General features: G+C 45.1%; 2 protein-coding genes across 4 annotated transcripts; one reads left to right on the forward strand and one right to left on the reverse strand.

Annotated features, from left to right (window-relative positions):
* Positions 1-539: 539 nt before the first annotated feature.
* On the forward strand, positions 540-4,545 carry urp2 (urotensin II-related peptide). The gene is made up of 5 exons (XM_033615791.2): positions 540-1,127; positions 2,281-2,607; positions 3,645-3,679; positions 3,875-4,034; positions 4,170-4,545. The coding sequence occupies exons 1-5, from the start codon at positions 1,028-1,030 to the stop codon at positions 4,199-4,201; spliced, it is 654 nt and encodes a 217-aa protein (XP_033471682.1). The 5' UTR covers positions 540-1,027; the 3' UTR covers positions 4,202-4,545.
* Positions 4,546-7,581: 3,036 nt separating this feature from the next.
* Positions 7,582-20,039, reverse strand: LOC117249906 (chloride intracellular channel protein 4). 3 transcript variants are annotated; one of them, XM_078165927.1, is made up of 6 exons: positions 16,881-20,039; positions 11,619-11,728; positions 11,388-11,513; positions 11,207-11,304; positions 10,912-11,093; positions 7,582-10,828 (listed from the first exon to the last, which is right to left on the reverse strand). In XM_078165927.1, exons 1-6 carry the CDS (start codon positions 19,413-19,415, stop codon positions 10,667-10,669), a joined length of 3,213 nt encoding a protein of 1,070 aa, XP_078022053.1. In that variant the 5' UTR covers positions 19,416-20,039; the 3' UTR covers positions 7,582-10,666. The 3 variants fall into 3 exon arrangements, with proteins under 3 accessions (XP_078022053.1, XP_033471622.2, XP_033471623.2); XM_033615731.2 differs by having other exon boundaries at positions 11,207-11,313; XM_033615732.2 differs by lacking the exon at positions 16,881-20,039 and adding an exon at positions 12,538-13,073 and having other exon boundaries at positions 11,207-11,313.
* Between the last annotated feature and the right edge of the window lie 370 nt (positions 20,040-20,409).

Below are 20,409 nucleotides of genomic sequence, written 5' to 3' on the forward strand. Positions count from 1 at the left end.
ATCTTGGACATGACTTCTGTGTGCCCTTTGATATGCATCCCACGCTTCTTTTTACAGTCTGTGTGTGTGTGTGTGTGTGTGTGTGTGTGTGTGTGTGTGTGTGTCTTGTGCCCTTTCTTTGAAGTTCAAACTGACCCCAGGATTGTGTGTGTGCGTGTGTGTACATGAGTTCGGCATGTCGTTTTCTGTGCTCGAATGTGTTTGTGTGCGGAGTCAGTGTGGCTCCAGGCCCTCATGCGTCAGAGGGCCTTTCTCTGTCTGTGGCCCCTGAGCAAACATATTAAGAACTACCTTATCACTGCTTATACAGCCAGGGCCACACACACTAAATACAACCCTAAACACACACACACACACACCACATTCACAAAAAGATAGCTTTGACTCCAAACACACAAAGCTCGCCGCCAAACTCCCCAAATGTCACCGATCCATCAAGGAGGAAGAGGAGGGGCTCGGAAGCCTTTCAGGCCAGTCGTTGGTTGACGCCGAGCCATTGGTCAGTCATTCAAGGGTACACTTGGGTTTATAAGGAAAGAATGGTCAAGTGAGTGAGGAAGAGGAACGCATCCGACACGCTGTTGACAAGCCTTCTTTAAGAGGCGCATCCATGGAGAATGAACAGAGCGACTAACTTTGTCATACAGATAGAAAGATTTCACAGGATGCGGAGTTAAGTAGACGAATACCGCTTGGTTGAAAACACAGAAGAAAAGCTTAAAAACTTCTATCGCAACTGAAGAGGTTTCGGGATATTTCGGAGTCATTAGAGCTTCAGAGGACAAGAACCTAAAAGAACTCATCAGCAGACTTTTAATGCCCAGCAACATCTCTTACAGAACACTGAAGGTTTCGAGGACTGAGTTGAGCATGAGAAGAAACAACAACAGTTTGAGAACCTGAACAGCAGAAATCGTCTTGGGACAGAATCCCGAAGCAACGTTCAAGAACTTCCCAAGAAAGTCAATCCACTCTCTGTGACAACAGCTATTCTGCTCTTCTTTACAAGTGCTCAGTAACAGCCGCCATGCTTTACAGTGCAGCAGCGCTAGTGTCTTTGATGCAAGTAGCCCTGACAATGCTGGTGATAGTTGGGATGGGAGTGGAGGCGGCCCCCAATGACAGAGGTAAGCAAGCTGCTGAAGAATCTTGTCAAGGTGCTGCATGGGATGAGTAATGCTGGCAGGTCCAACCACATGACCACACAGATCATTTTCTGTGCACGGGAGCTATGGCTATGGTATGCTTAGGTTCTGGCGACAGCAAACAAACTACAGTCAAACCTCAGTTAAGATCTGGCAAATAAAACATTTTCAAGGTAAGGGAAAGATCATGGTGTCCCATCTACCAGCCGAACCGTCCTGTACAAAGGACACATTGCAAGTTGGTGCACATTGATGATGTTTATTGTGGGTAACATAATAAGTCTGTGGAAGATTCGGCAGTATTTTGTAGGTTCGTGCTGGTCTATAAATAGAACTCGCTTGTTGAGCCTAGCATCCTAACAGTTAACGTTAATATCAACGATACGTACAATCCTTGCCTTGCCTTTCCATACTTTAGTTTGCCATGCGCAGGTAGTGACTAAAGTTCAGTAGACTTTAGACTACTGGAACAAGACATCAATTAACGAAGACACATTAAACATGGCTTAAAAGAGACGCTTTAAACCACAAGTACACAAATTGGCTTCACTGTATTAAGCAAGATTCACTGACAATGACAGAGGCTTAAAGAAGTTTAGGATTAGGGGAGGTTAAACAGATTTGGCTTGAACTGGACCGTAGCAGAAAGTGACAAATTAGATTTTAACACAAGAAGGAAACTGACAAGAACAAGAGGAGGACTGTAGTCCAGGATGCCTTGGTCCAGAGTGACCTGCTGGCATTCTTTTCATTCCTCACAAAACTACACACTCCAGAATCAACAAACTGAGCTGCATTGTTGTGGAACCTCGGACGTCATTATGCACACACATAAACACAATTCATACAACTCTTATGTCACAGCTGAAAGTCCCATAGCAACTCTTCTAGCAACCGGCAACGCAGTGGAATCCCACCTAAATAGTGTGTGTGTGCGTGGGCCCTGTGTATGCAGGGGCAATACCAGACTAAGAAAAGACTGAGAATATGAAGACGTCAGCAAATCATGGGAAGTCTTGGCGTTTCCAGGACTACGACCCTTCACTGAGACAACTTACATGACTTATTCTAAAGGGACACTGCATCAAAAATGATTAAGTTCTCCTGCTGTGTTGCTGTAATTCATTTTCCCCAGGCTTTGTGAAACCTCCACATCCTCATCCCAGCCTCACTCATGCATCTGCCACACCAGAGAAGTCCTCAGCACTAAATCCAAGCCAGCACCTTAAACACTGGCCTCCGAGTTCCAAAGCAGCCGGAGTGAGTAGGGCGACAAGAATCGCTGACAGAACCACCTCAAGGACTATCACTGTGGGCGTCAGAGCACAACGACTCAGGCTGAACCCTAAACCCGCCGGTCCAGATAAACGAGCTCAGCTGCTGAAGATGATCTCGGTCCTGGAGGAGCTGCACAGGACATTTAACAGCACGCTGAGGTCACGCATCGCCATCAGGCCACGAGGTACAAGCTAGTTACGATGGTATTCTGCAGTCAAAATTGTATGACACATTGCAAAACAAGTTCATATTAATCTGCAATAAGTAAAAACAACCCGGTCCCAGACAAAGCATCTTTACAGGCCCTGACACACCAAGTTGACCACTGGCTCTTGGTCTATGTTGGGCTGTAGGTGAGCATCTGTTGCCCTGGTTTTTAGCGGTGTATCCCACACCGTTGGCACTAGTCAGCCCTTGTTGGCCTTTGTTGGCGTTCTTGTTTTTGGTTGATTCAGCACACTGAATAAGCATCTGAGTCCTTTTGATTGGCAGTTCAGTTCAGTTCCTTAGCAGCTAACCCAGTAGCCAAAGCATGAGCCGCAGCACACACAGTCACAGTCACAGATGGACGATGCATCCCCATTACTTCTTCTTCTTCTTCTTCTACAGCTAAAATATCCTGGATACGGCCGCTGCCATCTTGCTCTGATTATGTCATTTGGCGCCACAGTCTGCGCAATAGTACTCACCACGGTATCAAGTTTCATGCGCATACCACCTGTCCGAGCAGTCGCGAGCAGCACCACGGAAACCTATCACAAAAAAACACTTGAACATACAGCAGCGTAGTTTGAGTTTTTAGTCTGGCCCATGTCCCATCCACTAACATGGAGAGGACGGGCCTTATGACGTATACAGCAGCCAGCTAGGGAGTTGCATCAGGCAGCCACTGATCGAGGCTACAGTATCGAAATGGATGAGTGCGGGGTGTGATGGGCCCAGAAAAACAGGAAGGCAGAATCAGAAGACTGCAAAAGTCTGTTGGAGGACTAGAAGACAAGGGACAGTATACACATACCTACCTACAATAGAGCTGGAGCAGATCAGATGGTGAAAGTGGTGGGAAAAGGGTGATCGGAGGGCAGGTAGGAGTGGCTGGGTCTGGACAAACTGGGTTGGTTTCTCAAGGAATGATTGGTCTACATAAAGCCAGGACTGAGCCACTGTACTGACCTTCTTCAGGGGCCTTTTCATTGAAGTCTGTTTTGTGTTTCATTTCAGCAAGCGGCAGAAATTCAGGAAAAAAAACAATAGTGGTGAGTTCATGTAAGACTTTTTTACTCACACATTTCAAAAGGGATATTTTTTAATAAGTGGATGAAGGAATAATTAATACTTGTATAGTGTATATAGAAAAGTGGAACTACAATCAAGAAATGATACAAGGATTCTCGGGTTCTTGGGATTCTTGGTTGCAATAACCACCCTCTCTCCACTCTCCATTCTTGAAGCTTCCTGCTGCCGAAGGCGGGGTGAAGCCCACCACTGAGACCCCAGCAGTAGTCGACAGCACAGTGTCCAGGGCGAGTGCGGATGCTATCGCCCCAAGTCTGACTGGTCAAAACTTTAAGAAGACCCTACCGCCGCAGACCAAGAAGACCAACAAAAGAGGTGAAAGAAGAGCCTATACTCCACCAACCTGTGGTATCTTTACAAAGAATTAAATCAAATTATACACCTGTAGGTATCAAACTGCTGTGAGATCATGTTAGTATTGAAACTAACTATTTTTTCTGTCTCCAACAGTGTGTTTCTGGAAATACTGCTCCCAGAACTGATTGTCTCTCAGCCACTGCTGCTTTCGCTCCATGCTCTTTTCCTCCTCCGTCCATCCATCATCTATCCATCCATCCATCCTCTGCCCTGGCTTCTATCGGACCTCCGAGTGCTAGGAGACTGTTACCGAGACATCAAGAAGCCCCCCCACACCGGCGCCAACCTTGACTCTGACCTTTTCGTTCACTCATTAATTAACAAGACTGGCCAATGAATGAAGACGATGTGTGCTCACGGCCGGGCGCATGAACAAACATTCCTGTTAACACTTTGTTTTCCTTACGAGACAGACACACGTCATTTTTGTATGTGTGCGCCAACTTTAAAATAAACGACAAAAACCCCACTGTGACAATAAAGATTGATATTTTATTTTTATACAATTGCACTCTCTTTAGTTGTTCATTGTGCAGCCATTTATATCTACATATGGAGTCCACCATTTTGTTCCTACGGTAGCCCAAAATGGACAAACCAAACACTGGCTCTAGATGTGGCGCTGCTGCTGGGTCTAGCCACCACCAGGTTTGAACCCAGAAAACCCTCTGGCTGTGAGGTGACAGTGCTAACCACTGCCCCACCATGCCCTCCATGTCTTCCACTAGAACTCTATAATTATACTATTTGCAGTGTGACTTTACCCAGTGTTATTAGTTCACAGTGCAACAATATGAACAGAGGGACATTCCTCTGGATGTTTCCGTAGTAACTCAGCTGTGTGTGTTTGCTGTCTGGGTGTGCAAACTGTGGGTCATTACATTCAGAGAGTTTCCAACGAGGCCACTATCACTGTCGCCCAGGCGATGAGTGTGTGTGTCTGCACATGCTCGACTGTCTACCTGTGTGCATGTGTTAAATCTACTGAGTTCTGCACATGCAGTTATTAGGGGCCGGGCAGCCTAAGCTCTAAAGTTCAACATTTTGAAAATTCACAACAAATCAACTATATGTGCTACAGATTTGCACCTATTATTAAACCTATTAAAAATTATGAAGTCCATCACTCTGTTTTTTTCAAAAACTGTAAAACTTCTTAAACCTATCTCCTCCCACACACACAAGACTGTCCTCCACAAACGATCCACACAGATTTTTGATTTATCGAAAATTGAGCCTACAGTGCATCAAAATGTTTGACTGAATTCTTGCTAAATGCATTTTCAGTGTTCATTAAAAAATGACAAAATTTGGAGTCATGGTAGATGATGTTTGGAAAATATCAGAATTTTATCTCAAAAACTGAATTTTTTTACAACATTTTGAATTTCGCTCTCATGCGAACAATTGGAGTCAATGTAAAAATGGCATTTTTAAACATCAGTTTTTCACTTATGGAGCCAATAAATCATTGTTATAAACAAATTACCAACATCTCCATGAAGTCTAGATGCAATATGTGTATTTTCAGATTTTTTTCTTAATAACTGAATTTTTTACAGTGGTTTCAAATCTGCCTTTACACACTAACAGCTGCTGTCTTGCACACAGGTGACTGGCTTAGTCAATTTGTGAAGCTACATGTGATATTTCTGTTTGCCAGTTAGCTCAGTGAGATAGAGGATGGTTCTTGGTGTTGAAGGCTGTGAGTTCAAGCCTCAGCTTGTGCAACATTTCCATATGAGAAATCTGCCCAAACTTTTCATAAAGGTCCAGTCCCATGCCAGATGTCCTCAACTGGAAACACAAGACAATAGTCCTGATGGTGGCGCTACAGCAAGCCTCTGAATTTCAAAACTTTGAAAATTCATAACAAATCAACCATATGTGCTACAGCTTTGGAACTTTCACTTTGAAATGTGCTTTTCTGTGGCCTGGATGGCTACTGTCTGGCACCCTGATGCTGGGCTTAGTCAATTTGTGAAGCCACACATGACCTGTCACTTGCCAATTAGCTCAGTGAGAAAGAAGACGGACCTCAGTCTCAGAAGTTGTGAGTTCAAGCCTCAGCTAAGGCAGAACGGACATTCTAATGTGAAAGTCCTATGTTCAGGCATCATGCTACGTGGATTAGAGACTACCAAGGTTCAAATAATTATGATCCAGGCAGTTTTGCGGAGAGACAAATACTCTTTATCAACACTTTCCCCTGTTGTCCCTTGTTTCTTTTCCCTGTTTATTTGGCTTAGCTATCAGTCAGCATGCAGAGTCTATCCAACAGCTACTTTTACATTTTACAAAATGTTTTCATCTTTGTCACCATGGATAATGTTTAGCTTTAAGCTAGATCAGGCCAGTTTGTTCATAATTGCTAGCAGTTAATGTTATTCTTACTTTCTTGTTCTTGAGTTTTTTCTTTCCTTTGTATATTATGAGTCTGATCGCTTCAGCCACTCATCCACAATCTGAAGGACATGCCATAATTATATGATGTAACTTCTATGTTGTGATATGCTTTGTTTTAGTGCGTGTGTTGCTCAGAATTGCCTAATTTTGCCTAAAATTGCCCGGCCCTGACCATTGCTGCGCAGCAGCTATAATTTTGAATTTGGATTTCCAGCACGACAGGGCTGCCCACTTAAAGGTTTGTCTTTAACTGATGACGGCTGTTGTCTCTTCACTCTCCTTCCTGCAGTATTATTAGGGCCTTTCCAAAACCGGACCCAACCCACTCCCACTCCCACTCCGTCGCGGACTGTAACTCCATTTGTAGTCACATTCACAGCTGAATGAAGCTTCCTACATCAAGGTGTAGGGGATAAACAGAGTTGACAAGCTTTGGGACAAACTTCCCTTTCGGCGGCGGAAAAAGGAACTGTCATGACTGTTTGTAACCATGGAGAAATGCGCTTCATAATGGAGAGAAATAAAACTCATGTTGTAGGTGAATGATAGAGAGAATGTCAAGGGCCTGTGTTGCTGTCAGATCCTGAGGGAGACTTTGGGTCCAAATCTTCAGATGGCAGCTCTAGCTTCAGTATGGGTACAGTCGACTCTGACCCCATGACCCCCACTGCTCATCAGAGGTGCAAATTCCAAATCACCGTGGTGAATCTAATTGCTGGTTCACTTCATTTGATAGCTCTGTAAGCAGTGACAGTGTGGTTTGCCAATTTCTGTGTGTCTGTGGCCATTCAATAAGCTTTTAACCAGGATGTTTAGTAGTGATGTCCAAATGAACCACCAGTTGTACTTGCTGAACCCACTAGATGGCGCCCTTGGTGTGATGAAAGGCTCAAGGGATGGCAATGCAGTTTGGTTTCCACCCTTTGTTGAACAAAGAGTGCCAGAGTGGACCCAAAAAATAAAGACAGTGGTTCATGAAGCTTCATTTGGCCATTGCTAGTTGAAACCAAACTGCATTGCCATCCCTTGAGCGTGTCATATTATACACATGTTTTTTGTTGAATAGAAAGAACACTTTGAGAAACAAACAATGCACATAGTGATTAAATCAGTTTAATAAAGATTCTCCCCGGAGAGGATATAAGGCCAGAACACAGCAGGCTGGTGTCACGGTTGCTTTGCATCAATATAGAGAGTACACATTCAGTACAATTAACTATCAATAAATGTACAAGTAGAAAAGGCTCCTAACTGCTTTAACTGTCGGACTTCACTTGACCACTGATTCATCCATCATTACCAGGAACACAGATATTCAGTAAAGCAAATGGACAATGTGGGAGGGTTAGCTGGACTTTTGGAGCAGGAGTACAACACGCAGTGGATCCATTGAACATTTTAAGGGAGGCTGGGCCAATGACAGACTTCCATTTTTGGGAATGCATAGAAGACAGCTGGCAAGTTCTGGGACCAAAATAACCTACAACTCGGTAATTATAAAACCATACCATGACATATTTCATGCTCCAGGTGACTGGTTGTTTTGCTGCCTCGGCCCTTTATATGGAAAGACCAGATCTGAAACTTGAGTGCTCCCCAAAATTTTTAAAGTCCCTCAGCCTCACATTTTACACATAAACACTGGATATCATGGTCAAGGGCATAGATTTGCATTCACAACATACCATCATGTAGTCCAGCGCTCTAATTGAAGTAAGTACATTTCAAGGAATGGTTCGTCATTTTTGGGAGATTATCCACTTTTCGCTATGAGAGAAAAATGTCTGTACACTGAATATAAAGCTAGAGCTAGCAGGTAGCTTGGTGTATAGACAAGAGGAAGTAGCTCGCCTGGCTCTGCCCAAATGTCTGACCAAACTTTCTAGGGTTGTGACAACGAAAAAGTCGGTGGGCCACAAAAACCCTCGACCCAACTCCAACAAAAAAGGATGAAGAAGAAATCGAGGAGCATCTCGACAGATAGCGCCCATCTTTTCTCCAGCCTGTTCAAGCTCTTGAGCTCTGCGAGGCGCTATTGAGCCCCTCTGGCAACTAAACTTGTATTTAAGAAGTCCGTCATGCTGAAACGACAGTATTTCTTGGTCGGATCAGTCACTTCCATGTTTGACAGAGCCGCGCTAGTAGGCTAAGCTAACCAACACCTGGCTCTAGCTTCATATTTAGTGTACACACCAGAGTGGTATCCATATTCTCATCTAAAGCCAAGTTCACATTACACGATTTTCACTGTGATTTTGACGTCGCAGAGGATCTTGAGAGCCACCTTGAGTCGGAGGTGAATCGGCAGATAGTCTGCCCCAACGAGTCTTCTGTGTGAACAAGCCTACGAGCAAGTCGCCCCCTCTTCTGCGACTGGGACTGTGTTATGGCACATAATTAGGAGGCCTAGGTGTGCAGTTAGGGGTGGAGTTAGGAAGCAGGGAGAGGCTGATGTTCCACTTGGGGTATTGGGTAACTCCCCTTCCTAGGAGCTCACACACCTGAAAAGGCGGCGGTTGATTGGAGTCGAGGCTGGCTGCTGGAGACGCCGACAGACTGCCACGCCACATTTCTGCAGAAGATTCTGACAGACATTCAGAAATACGGAGACAAAATCCACTGATCTGGGAACGCTACTACACACCTCACCTGATCTGGGGTTGCGTTCAACCCCCCCATGAACTAAAATCACAACAACGCTGCTTGTGCTGGCCCAGCCTGGCCGTCGACTGGAGGGGACGCCTGAAGCGTTGGGTCGGGGTGGCCGCCTACAGTAGCGGTCGGGTCTTATGAAGGGTGAGTAACCCCTTTACTCCCTAGACAGCTCAAAGATTTACACACATTAGGTAAGTGAGGCATACGTTCAAGTCCAACCGCACACCGCAGGGAAATAACGAAGCTTAGTTAAAGGTTACAGTTACCAGCGTTAGGAGTGTCAGGTAACGAGTCAGGCATAACGTTAGGTGTCTTGTAACAGACTGGATATCTGGCATGCTAGAAAACTGGAGAAGTCTGACACGACTGATAAAGAGCATCAGCCAATGAGAGGCGGGATACGTCCCATGACAGCATGCAGTAGGATGGAGGAAATGTGAGGAGGACAAGCCGCAGGGTTGCCAGGTCCGCTTGTTAGCCGCAGCTTTGGGCTTGTTTCTAAAGTGGAGTTGCTTCTTTTGGGCTTGTTTCCATATCCCTGGTTGCTTGTTTCTCTTCCAAGATCTGGCAACACTGACAAGCGGGCTGGCAAGCAACAACAACAATGGCGGTGTCCACAGGATCATGGGGAGTGCGTTGTGTTTGGACCCAGGATAATAAAGAATATCCATGCCTTTACAATGTGTCGTCTCCAAGTTTGGTGACGTCACCGCGTTATCTGGGGCTTTGTCGGCGAGGGCTCGGTGGAGAAATCTTGTGGTGTGCACACACAGGTCGTAACGCAGTTGGCGAGACTCCCACTGACAGAAGCACACGTCGCCGGGTATGAACGCTCAAAAGATTAGTCTCCGTGACACAAAATTAAGATGAAAATCGTGTAATGTGAACTAGGCTTTACTCTTGGCAAGAATGCAAATGAGTGCATTTCCCAAAATGTCAAACCGTTCTTTTGTGCACGCCCTCATGATGGTACAGTGTTTATAATGTTCTGTCATTCCTCACCTGAGTTATTAATATGATAAAATCAAATGGAAAAAACAAGTGTTAACCAAGACCTAATCATTAGACGACATAATATTAGCTAAACACCGACTGAACGGTTCCTAATGCAGTGATACTGAAGCGTGAGGCTTGTTCACTGTGCTGCTGATTTCATCTTTGCAGTGAACTTGGCCCTGCCATTGTCTGAAAAGTGAAAACCTACACAAGTTCTACAAGATTACAACAATTACTGTGATTATTTGTAAAATGATTAGCATAAAGATACAGTAGACTGTGCAACCCAACCCGTGAGAGCACACACACACACACATGCACACATTGTAGACACACACACTGGAGTTTTAGTAGCCTATCAGTTTGGATGGGCCTAGTCTATAACCTGAAGCTCTTATTCTTCATTTGTCATGTTTCCTTTTTTAACTATGTCCCACAACTACTTGTACCTCCTACAGATACGCCTGATACATCTCTCCACAGTTTACTAAAGTCACTTCGCTCCTCTCTGTTTGACGTCTTTCCTCTTCATTTTATTTTATTTGCTTCGCGACATCCAGATAGGCAAAGTGGATCTCCCTCTCAGCGGGGCAGGTGCTGGTGAACTCCTCCTTCTGATAGGCGCTGTTTAAATACCTCCACACCCCCGTCATCTCCGCCGGGATCTCAAAGCCTCTGTATTTCTTGGCGACGACCTGCGAACAGAAAAATGTGAGCATTGGTTGTATCTAAGGGTCCAGCAGGCCAAATATTCTCAACACTTCCAATGAATGTGGACCTTAAGAATGTGTAGTTTAGGCAGCAGGTTGCAGTCAGCCAGGGTGAGCTCGGATCCATCTAGAAAGCTCCTGGAGGACTCAGGCAGGTCTCCTGAGGCGTCTGCATCGATCTCCTCAGGCAGGGGAGTCCTCAGGAAGTCATCGAGACGCCGGAGAGACTTCAGCAAGGCTTTCTCTAAGGCTGCAGATAGAGATACAGCTCCTTGAGTCCATTGTGAGAAATATGAACGTTACATCATGACCTTAAAACCTCAGCTAGCCAGCCCTCACATAGATGCGCTCTCTCTTTCTTACCATCATTGGTGTCTTTCCTTGGGTTCTTGATGTAAGCTGAGAACTTGGCGAACACATCAATGCCCGCCGTGTTGGCTTCACGGTGTCTGGGAGCCAGTCTGGGGTAGCTGAAGTTAAAGACACATTAAAGAAGTCGACTGAATACCAAGCTATTTCTTACATAAATGTGTTTTTTCTGTACCGTGGTGGGATCAGTTTCTCCTCCAGGAACTCCTCGATCTTGTTGACATCAACCTTGACCTCGCCGTTAAAGGTCACAAAAGGAGGGTTGGTTCCTGGAGCGAGGTCCTGCAGGTCCGCTGGCTTCCTGATAACACAAGAAAGGAGACAGATACTCAGACACACTGGAATAAGGATGAAGATGGTATGACCAGTGTTGACATGTTCAGAGTAGGCGTGAGTGCTACATTACCTTTTGAGGTCAACAGTGGTGACGTTGAAGATGACTCCTTTAAGCCACAGGATCATAAAGAGCCTCTGAGAGAATGGACAGTTACCAATGCTCTCGCCATCACTCCCTGCCTACACACACACACACACACACACACACACACACACACACACACAGCAGTGCAGAAATGAGAGAATGCCTTGGAGTGAGTGTCACTGCCTAACATGACCAGGTCTAGATGATAGGCAGGAGGCAGCATAGTGATCCGACAACTTCACCAGCAAGGAAGTACTTGTGAACTAAGTCAGTTTTATTTCTATATATAGAGAGAATATAGAGCAGGTCTAGCACCATAAACTTTAATTCAATGTACCGAGAACCAGCAATTCCCCCATTGGCAAGCACCTGGCAACTGTGGCAAGGACAAACTTCCCTTTAATAGGCAGACACCTCAAACAGAACCAGGTCTCAACTGGTAAAAAGCACCAAACCAATGGGAACAGAACTTCACTGGACTAAGCTCCTAAGCATTGCCCAGATTGACACTGGCATTAGATTGAGTCCGTCAGAGCCAGCTGACTGTGAACACCAGACCAAAACCTCTCACAGCGTCCACTGGAAGAGATCGAAATCATGGAGCAGGATACCAGAGACCATCTTTGCTTCCTGTCTCTCAACATACTCTCTCAAAGCGTAATTGCACCTTGAATTAATGTTATTCACGAAAGAGCTTGCCTGTAGCACTGGTGTCACATCTCGTCTTGTGGTAGACGAGTGACTAATGTAACAATAAAGGCAGCTTTATTATGACCGCAAGCTTTCCTAACCATGACCATCCCTCGTCTATAGCTACCACGCATGGATACTGTATGACTAGTGTATTGAAAGGCACTGACAATGACTTTGTCGCTATTAGAAAAGGATTTTCAGTATCACTTACCTTTACAAACAGCTCAATGGTCGGGAAGCCTAACTTCTTAACTGCAATGTCACACCAGGACATGGTGGTCAATTCAGTTCAGCACTGAGTTAAAGCTCACACTGACACTCATTGTACCCCAGTAACAAAAACCAGACCCAAACGTGAGGCTTTCAATAATCCATGTTTAGTTCATCCAGAGCATTCCTGTTATCTCCCAGCAACACCATGATCGCCACGAAGCAGCACCACGTCTGTCATCAGTCTGCTTTCTCTGGAATGTCGGAGTCACTTGCACATACAATCGCTCTTTGTCAGAATAAATATCAAAGACTGTCTCATGGGAAAATGTGTGTTAACCAGTCGGTGCCAGCATAAAGAATCTGTTCACGCAAAATATGAGAATAAAAAACTAGGCACTGACAACAAACCAGCTGGCACCTTAGTGGTTCATCAACTAGCTCTGTAAAAACCTAACGTCACCCAGCAGCTTCTAGCACTTCCAACCATGCATGACTATGTGCCAGGCCGTAACCGTAACTAACGTAATAATCTGACATGGGGTTAGTGGTTGTGTGAAGTTGGAGGGTGGAAAACAGTGTTGGGTGTGGGTGGCAGTGGAATCTCTGCTCCATCACAAACACAATGTGTCCAGTGTGAGTGTGTGTGTTGCAGTAGGAATGGAAAGATCTTTTTCACACCCACAGCAGCTGAGATGCCTCTTTTGTTTTCTCGCTTTTACATCTGCTATGTGATTGCTATGCTGCTATGTGGTACACCCTGGACAGGTCACCAGACTATCACAGGGCTTACACATGGAGACAGACAACCATTCACACTCACATTCTACAGCCAATTTAGAGTCACCAATTAACCTGCATGTCTTTGGACTGTGGGAGGAAGCTGGAGCACCTGGAGGAAACCCACGCTAACACAGGGAGAACATGCAAACTCTGCACAGAAGTGCTCCCCCACCCTGGGTTCAAACCAGGAACCATCTTGCTGGAGGTTATACAAGTGAGACTCCTCTGACAATTTTATCACAAACAACAAAATCCCATGACTTTTCCAAAATTCTAAGGATTTTACGAATTCCATGACTTTCCCACGCCTGGAAAACTAGTTTGTGGGGTTTTCCACGGCCGAGGAACCCGAAAAAGTGTTAAGTCATTGTTTCCTTATTACATTGCCCCTTTTACACTGCCAGATTTTCGGCGAATGTTGGGCCGTTTTGCCGGCAAGCTGCGAGCGTTTAGACACACAGAGCCGGATTGGCAAGTTGATCCAAGGTGCCCAATTTTCCACCTCGTAGGGTAAACATATTGGTGGAACCTTTTTAGTTTAAACAGGGGCTGTTGAAGACTTGTGGGAGGAGCTGTTGATGACGCCGCACGTGCGACCCACTGGCGGTGGATAAACAGGAAACAGCTGATAGCAGGAATTAGCGAGCAGCTAGTAGCAAGAGGGAAACTGACAGACACTGTAAAGATGAGCAACTGGGGAGACAAGGAATTGCGCGCCCTCCTTGTCCTCGCAAACGAAGAGGCCATTAACCGTCAGATGACGGGGACGGTGAAGAACGGGCCGACTTATGAGAAAATTGCCGAAGGACTGACCAGCTGCGGCTTCCCTCCCACGTCACTGTTTACGTCACACGCTGAGCTACATGTTTTGTTACTTGCTCACGCCCCCCATTGCCCCGAAAAAGGCGCATTCTGTATAAACAAAAGTAGGCAGGCGGCATTTTGCTGCACTCCCCGATTTTGTTTTTATACTGTCAATGCTGAAAAAAGACTGATTGGGCTTTCCTGCAAATTTGCACAACTCCTGTTTAAAAAGGGCTCATGTTTGGCTCTAGGAGTCCATCCCTCCGTCTGACAGAAGGGTCAGAGTCTTTCTCAAATATCAAATTTATCTGCATTCTCTTTAACTTTACTGATTGAATATCAGCATTGGCCTTCGAGTCCACCATTTGAAATGGTTTCCTAAGACAAGAAAAAGCTTCACAAAAAGAGTGAAAGAAATAAAGCAAATTAAGAACGCTGGTCACCTTTAATTTTATATATAACAAGATCAAATTCATACATTTAATCCAATATGTCTAACGAGCTAAATCGCAGAAAGTAGCCCCGTGCAAAAGTCCCATAAAGGCTGTTTACGTCCTTCAAGTTCTCAGGGAGAGGGGCCCAGTAGGGGGTGAGGCTGAGCGTGAGTGTACAAGTAGACGGGACAGCTCGGGTCAATGGATCAGCAATGGACACATGTATCAGAAACCCAGTAAACCTTTGTCAGTTAAACCTTGGTCCTTCTTGGTGGTGTTTCTCAGCTGTCAATATAATGTACATGTGGTTTCTAGTTTGAGGTGAGTATGTGTTGTTTGCAGCAGCACTGTGCCTCCAGCTCTCGGCACCAAACAGCAGGCTAATCAGCTTACGAAGTGAGAATGTAGAGATTAACACTGTATGCACTGCTATTCAGTCATCGCTGCCCTTAAACTAGCTCCCGGGTGTCAGGAAAGACAGAAAAGACGGAGGCAGATAAATAAATATGCTGTATTTTCACTCCAGATTTACAATACCTGCTCTGGTGTTTTTCTGGCTGGTTGGCCCTCTGTCTCAGTGGGGGGTGAATAAAGCCACTCTAGATTGTGCACCTTGACTGCTTTTGAGCCCAAGGATGCTTGAACCTTTCCATGATCTTTCCATCTACCTCAGTGTGTGCTGCCAATGGAGGCTCTGACAAAGAACGCTGTTGTTTGACCGTGAGCTCCCATGGAGAACAAGCTTGGAGTGCGTATTAGTGCATTTTTTCTTGGCGTTAAACCTCTCTGCTGGCTGTCAGAAGGCTGCCCTCCTTTATTCTTATCTCAGCTAGGAATGTGCTGAACCGGAGAGCCATATTGACCTCTGTGTGCAGGTTAAGATGACACACACACCGGTGTTAATTAAAGTTTAATCAAACACACACACACACAAAAAAAAGCAAAAAACTAGTCACCATAATCACTATGACCTTCAGCCCACATTTCTAACAAGTATATTTCTTAAATTCTACAATGATGGTAGAGTACAGGGTGCTCCTGCTATTTTGTTGACAATCTTTAGAATTGCATGCGTGGAGCAATGTTGGCTACCATTCCTGATGGATTAGGATATCAGTGTCTTAATGGGATAAGGTAAGCAGATCAAGATGGGGTTTCTCTGTCATTTGCTCTCTCTCTCTCTGTCACACACACACACAATGTGCCGATGAGCGCAGCATCTATGCCAGGCGACTACTTCACACAGTAACCGTCAAGTTTCCTTGAAGTCTTTTGGCTTCATTTACAGCAGCTCAACAGCACCTCTCAAACAGGAAAAATCTATTTCCAGACAAGTTCATGCCAGTTTTCTTAATATAAGTGAACATTCAGGGCAGCAATATAGGGACTTGGGTTGGGAACCAGAGGGTTGCAGGTTCGAGTCTCCATCTGGACCAAATATGGAGCATGGACTGGTAGCTAGAGAGGTGCCAGTTCACCTCCTGCAAGGCATCAAACCCTTAACTGCTCAGGATGCCTGGATTTATGGGTCTTGTATGTACATGTGTGTGTATTTCGGGGATTTATAAAGTATACACAATTAGATTAAATCATTATTTATGCAATAGTATATGTGGCACGCCTTTAATTTTTCATTTGTGTCTGATGGTGTCCTTTAAATTGCTGCTGTTAAAATTAGCTCCTGGCGACAAGTTCAGTTGTATTGTGAATTTCTTAATCCGTCACTCTGAAAACTAGCAACAACGAAGCAGCAAACAACATGCTTGGAACTGGATACTTGAATTTTACGTGGATGTTGTCAGAAAAAAGTAGCGCATGCGGCCAGCTAACAAAAACTTACTGCAAGAAGATGTAAAAAAGATGCATAATATTGAGTTTAAATTGTTAAATGTCTTTTGTGTCGCTTTGTTCTGACTTTGCTAGCCTTATGCGTCGTTGCTCCTCTTTCCCAACAGGCGTGCCACAGGACTGCCTCCTTAGGCTTAGGCCCCATAGCCAAAATGGCTTGGCTCAACAGCAGCTTTAATCCAGCATTCGTCTTTGCCAGAGTCAGTCAGTCTCCTAATGAATGATGCTCCTAAACTGGTCCAGATCTGTTCATGTGCTGGCAAGTGGAACATTTTGATGTATGGCTTGTGTTCTCAGTCAATATACACAGAGCTCCATAAGGTCATTTATGGTACTAGATGCTTTGAAACCATCATGGTCTGTTACCTTAAATGAGGAACCATGAAGGAACCCTTGTTTTTCTCAGAGTATAAGAAGAGTTCCTCACTCAGGGTTGACATAGAGTATGTGTACAGTGGTTCATGTGGTTCATTACCTTGACATAAAGTGAGATCTCGTAGTCCTGGTCTTGGGGTGTTGCTCTGTTCCTGTGCCCAGGAGGCAAAGGGCTCCCCACCCTCCTATGGGAGATCAGTTTCACCTCCTCTTTTCTCTCCTCAATCATCTCTTCCCGCTGGGGGATGTATGAATGGCCATCCTCCAACAGCACCACCCGCTTTTTCTTCACCTGCTCATCCCTCTTTTTGGGCAAGGATTCATTTTTAATCACTGACTTCAGCTCTTTTATCCAGTCCTCCTTCTTTGGAGGACTTTTCTCCTCTGGTGATGTTTCCCTCTTCGGCCATTCTTTTCGTCCCCTCTCGGGTTCCCAGATGTCTTTTTTCACAGGCTTCAGTTCTTTCCTCCAGTCTTTTATTTGTGGTTCTCCCTCTTCCTCGCATTGAACTTTTTTAATCCAGTCATTATCTTTTCTCCTGGATGACAGCACTCTTGTCATCCCCCATTCTTCTTTCCTGAGTGGCTGTGGTTCAGGACTCAAAATTCCATTCTCCATTGCTTGCTTCAGTCCTTTAACTCTTCCATTGATATCCAACTCTACCTCTCTGTTGTCATCTTTTGGCTTCTCGTCCCTCTCTACCTCTCCTTTTTCATTTTTCTGTTCCTCATTCTCCTTACCAAGTTCAAGCTTCTGTTCTTGCAATTCTTGATGCTCTCCATCCTTTGTCTCAGCTATGTTGGTTTCACAGGGGGCTGTAATGGCGGCAGGCTTTTGTTCTTCAAGTTCTCTCCTCTGGCTCTCCTCTACCTCTTCAATCTCATCATCTAAAACAGTCACAGGCTCTTCTGCCATCTCTACCTCACCCTCCATTGCTTCTTCTTCTTCTTCTTCTTCTTCTTCTGCTCCTCCTCCCTTCTGATCTTCTACAAGGACCTGCTGTCTCAGTTTTTCTCCCCAATCTGTTCCTACTTCTTTGAGCATCTGTGAAAGATGTTCTTGCAAGTCATTACCCTCCTCTGTTGTGGACTCATTCTCCTCTGATGTCCCCTCACCTACTGACTGATTAGGTTCAACTTCAGCCCCTTCCTCCAGTTCAAAGGCCTCCTCCACCTGGTCCAAATCTTTTTGTGTGTCTAAAAGTACCTCCTCCACACACTGCTGTACAGGTTCTTGGAGATCTACCTTAGCCTGGTTTGTAACTTGAACAATATTCTCTCGCATTTCTAGATCTCCTGACTGTCTGTGCTCTTCCTCACCTACTGACTCTCTAATAACGTTATCGCCTGTCTTCCCATCCTCCTCCGCACTCTGTCCTCCCCCACCCATCAATGATAGAGTATTAACCTCAACCTGTCGGACTGATTTTTCCTCTTGCTCCTCCTGGTTGATCCCTACCACCCGCGTTTCCTCAATCCCTACTTCTGTTTGTGACTGTTCCTCAGAGGCTTCAAAGGCAAAGTCTGGTGTCTCACCATTCTGTTTTGCTTCACCCTCTATGTCTTGAATATTATCAAAGGTGGACATTGCGTCTTCCACAAACTCTGTGCTTCCCTCAGCCTCAGCCTTTGCCTCTATGACATCCTTCTGTTGCCATGTGATGTTATTATTAACAGACTCAACTTCCTGTTTGCTGGGTTGTGAGTTGTCCTTCTCATCAGTGTTTTTCGTTTCCTCTCCCTTCTCGCTGGTTAATTGATCGGTTTGATTGGCCACCACTTTGATTGTGTCAGTTGCATCAAAGGTTATGGTACTGTTGCCAACAGCTGAGGTTTGGTATAGATCATCTTGATTGTTGGCTTGTTCTTTCGTCCAAATGGCAACAGGGGTCACATCTATTGTTGGATCTGTTACCTCAGCATTAATGGGTAGAGTAACAACCTCTGCTTTGTCTGTGTCTTCTGTAGACACTTGTGTATCCTCTCCTGCCTCTTCTACCAGAGAATCCTGAACATGCTCTCCATCATCACAACTGGACACCACCTTTACCAACCCATTGTCTTTGTCACTGGTCTCATCCTCTGTGAGCTCTGTTGCTGAACTTGCTGTCACTGCCTCTTGTTTCATTTCTTCACCTTCCCTGCTGTCTTCATTTTCTTCATTGCTGTCTAATATCTGCTCTTGACCTTTCTTATCCTCTATCAATGCTGCCGTTGTGTCTTTTGACTCTTGCTCTCCCTTGCCCTCACCGTCTGTCTCTCTTGTCTGTTCTATCATGTCATACTCTTCATCCACCAGTTCTACTCCTTCCTCAGAGTTTTCCTCCAGTCTTTCACCTCCTTCCTCCCCCTCTCGTATTACTCCATTTTGTAACAGGGCCACTTGGATAATCCCCACTTCCTCCCTTTCACTCTGCTCTCTGCTCTCTCCTTCGACTTCCCGCTCTTCTGCTTCAGCCATCATCAAAACATCCTCCCCTACTTCCTCAGCTAGTTCCACCTCCTCATCTCCCTCTTCTCCTTCCTCGTCCTCTCTTCCTCTCTGGGTATCTGGGTCTGAACAAATACCTAGCGGGCCATGGACAACGGCGCCATTTGGCAGGTCTGAGTTTGGGCAAGAGCCTGACTGAGCCATTGGGAAAGTTTGAGGGAATGATGGGGGACTTACTCAGGAATCAGCGTGCAGTTCTAAAAGATGTCAAGTTTGTGGTTTGTGTCCAAAATTCCAGAAACAGCCAAAGATAGATTTTAGAGGTACAAAGACTTAGATTGCAGAATGGTTCCAGTTTACAGGTTAGGTCATAAAGTAAATCTCAGTGTGCTTCTGATAACGCCAGGCTTCCAAAGACTGTACAATGAACCTAGTATTCCAGAAAGTATTCAGAAACAATCAGGTGTCTCTGATGTTCCAAGGCAAGGGACTAGGAGTATGTAAAAAGTGTCACTAAGGTCACAAAAGGACTCAAATCCTGTAATAGCTTCCAAGTTCTGCTGTGAAGAACGATTTCCAGATGAGTCCAGGTTTTCAAAGTGCTTCCGAGATGGATCTCAGAGTGTTTCCAAAGCCCTGAAGATCGTTAAAGTCCTGTAAGATTCCCAGAAAGTTCCAAATTTCCAGGCAAAAGAAAGAAAATCCAGATTCTGAGATTTACCTCCACGGAACATAAGACAACGTATATTATTAAGGTGTACAGGTTTAGGGTTTGCAGGTACACACTCTTCTTACTCTTTGCTTGTGGCTACTGTATTCGAAGTAGTACTTCACCCTCAGCACAGTTAGACATCAATAAATACGATCTCTCTCTCTCTCTCTCTCTCTCTCTCCAGAGGATTAAAGGGAGGCTGATCCCCACATGACCAGGAGCTTAAACCCCTCTGCCACCCTGGGACCAGCACCACTTGAGTTGAACACACACACACACACTACCTGTTGGAACCACAATACCATTCTTTGTATTTGTTTTCATTCATGTTTAACTAATAGTGACAACATGTAAATGGATGCACCACTCTCAACCTTATGACAACGCAGCAATATTAAAGGACACATTCACCCTTTTCATCCCTTTTGACAGGGGTCCTCAGTAGTACGGAACATTTATCAGAGCTTTTGAGCATTGTGTGGAGCG

Source organism: Epinephelus lanceolatus, chromosome 24 (assembly GCF_041903045.1).
Source record: "Epinephelus lanceolatus isolate andai-2023 chromosome 24, ASM4190304v1, whole genome shotgun sequence".
Classification (NCBI taxonomy): Eukaryota; Metazoa; Chordata; class Actinopteri; order Perciformes; family Serranidae; genus Epinephelus; species Epinephelus lanceolatus.

What these genes read in the sequence shown, in the direction of transcription:
- urp2 (XM_033615791.2), top strand. Translation starts at nt 1,028, where the DNA reads ATGCTTTACAGTGCAGCAGCGCTAGTGTCTTTGATGCAAGTAGCCCTG. An exon ending in CAGGAAAAAAAACAATAGTG is followed by an intron (nt 3,680 to 3,874) that starts GTGAGTTCATGT and finishes CCATTCTTGAAG; the next exon opens with CTTCCTGCTGCCGAAGGCGG. An exon ending in CAAGAAGACCAACAAAAGAG is followed by an intron (nt 4,035 to 4,169) that starts GTGAAAGAAGAG and finishes TGTCTCCAACAG; the next exon opens with TGTGTTTCTGGAAATACTGC.
- LOC117249906 (XM_033615731.2), bottom strand. Translation starts at nt 19,415, where the DNA reads ATGGCTCAGTCAGGCTCTTGCCCAAACTCAGACCTGCCAAATGGCGCC. An exon ending in AGATCTCACTTTATGTCAAG is followed by an intron (nt 11,729 to 16,880) that starts GTAATGAACCAC and finishes GTGTGTGTGTAG; the next exon opens with GCAGGGAGTGATGGCGAGAG. An exon ending in ACCACTGTTGACCTCAAAAG is followed by an intron (nt 11,514 to 11,618) that starts GTAATGTAGCAC and finishes TTGTGTTATCAG; the next exon opens with GAAGCCAGCGGACCTGCAGG.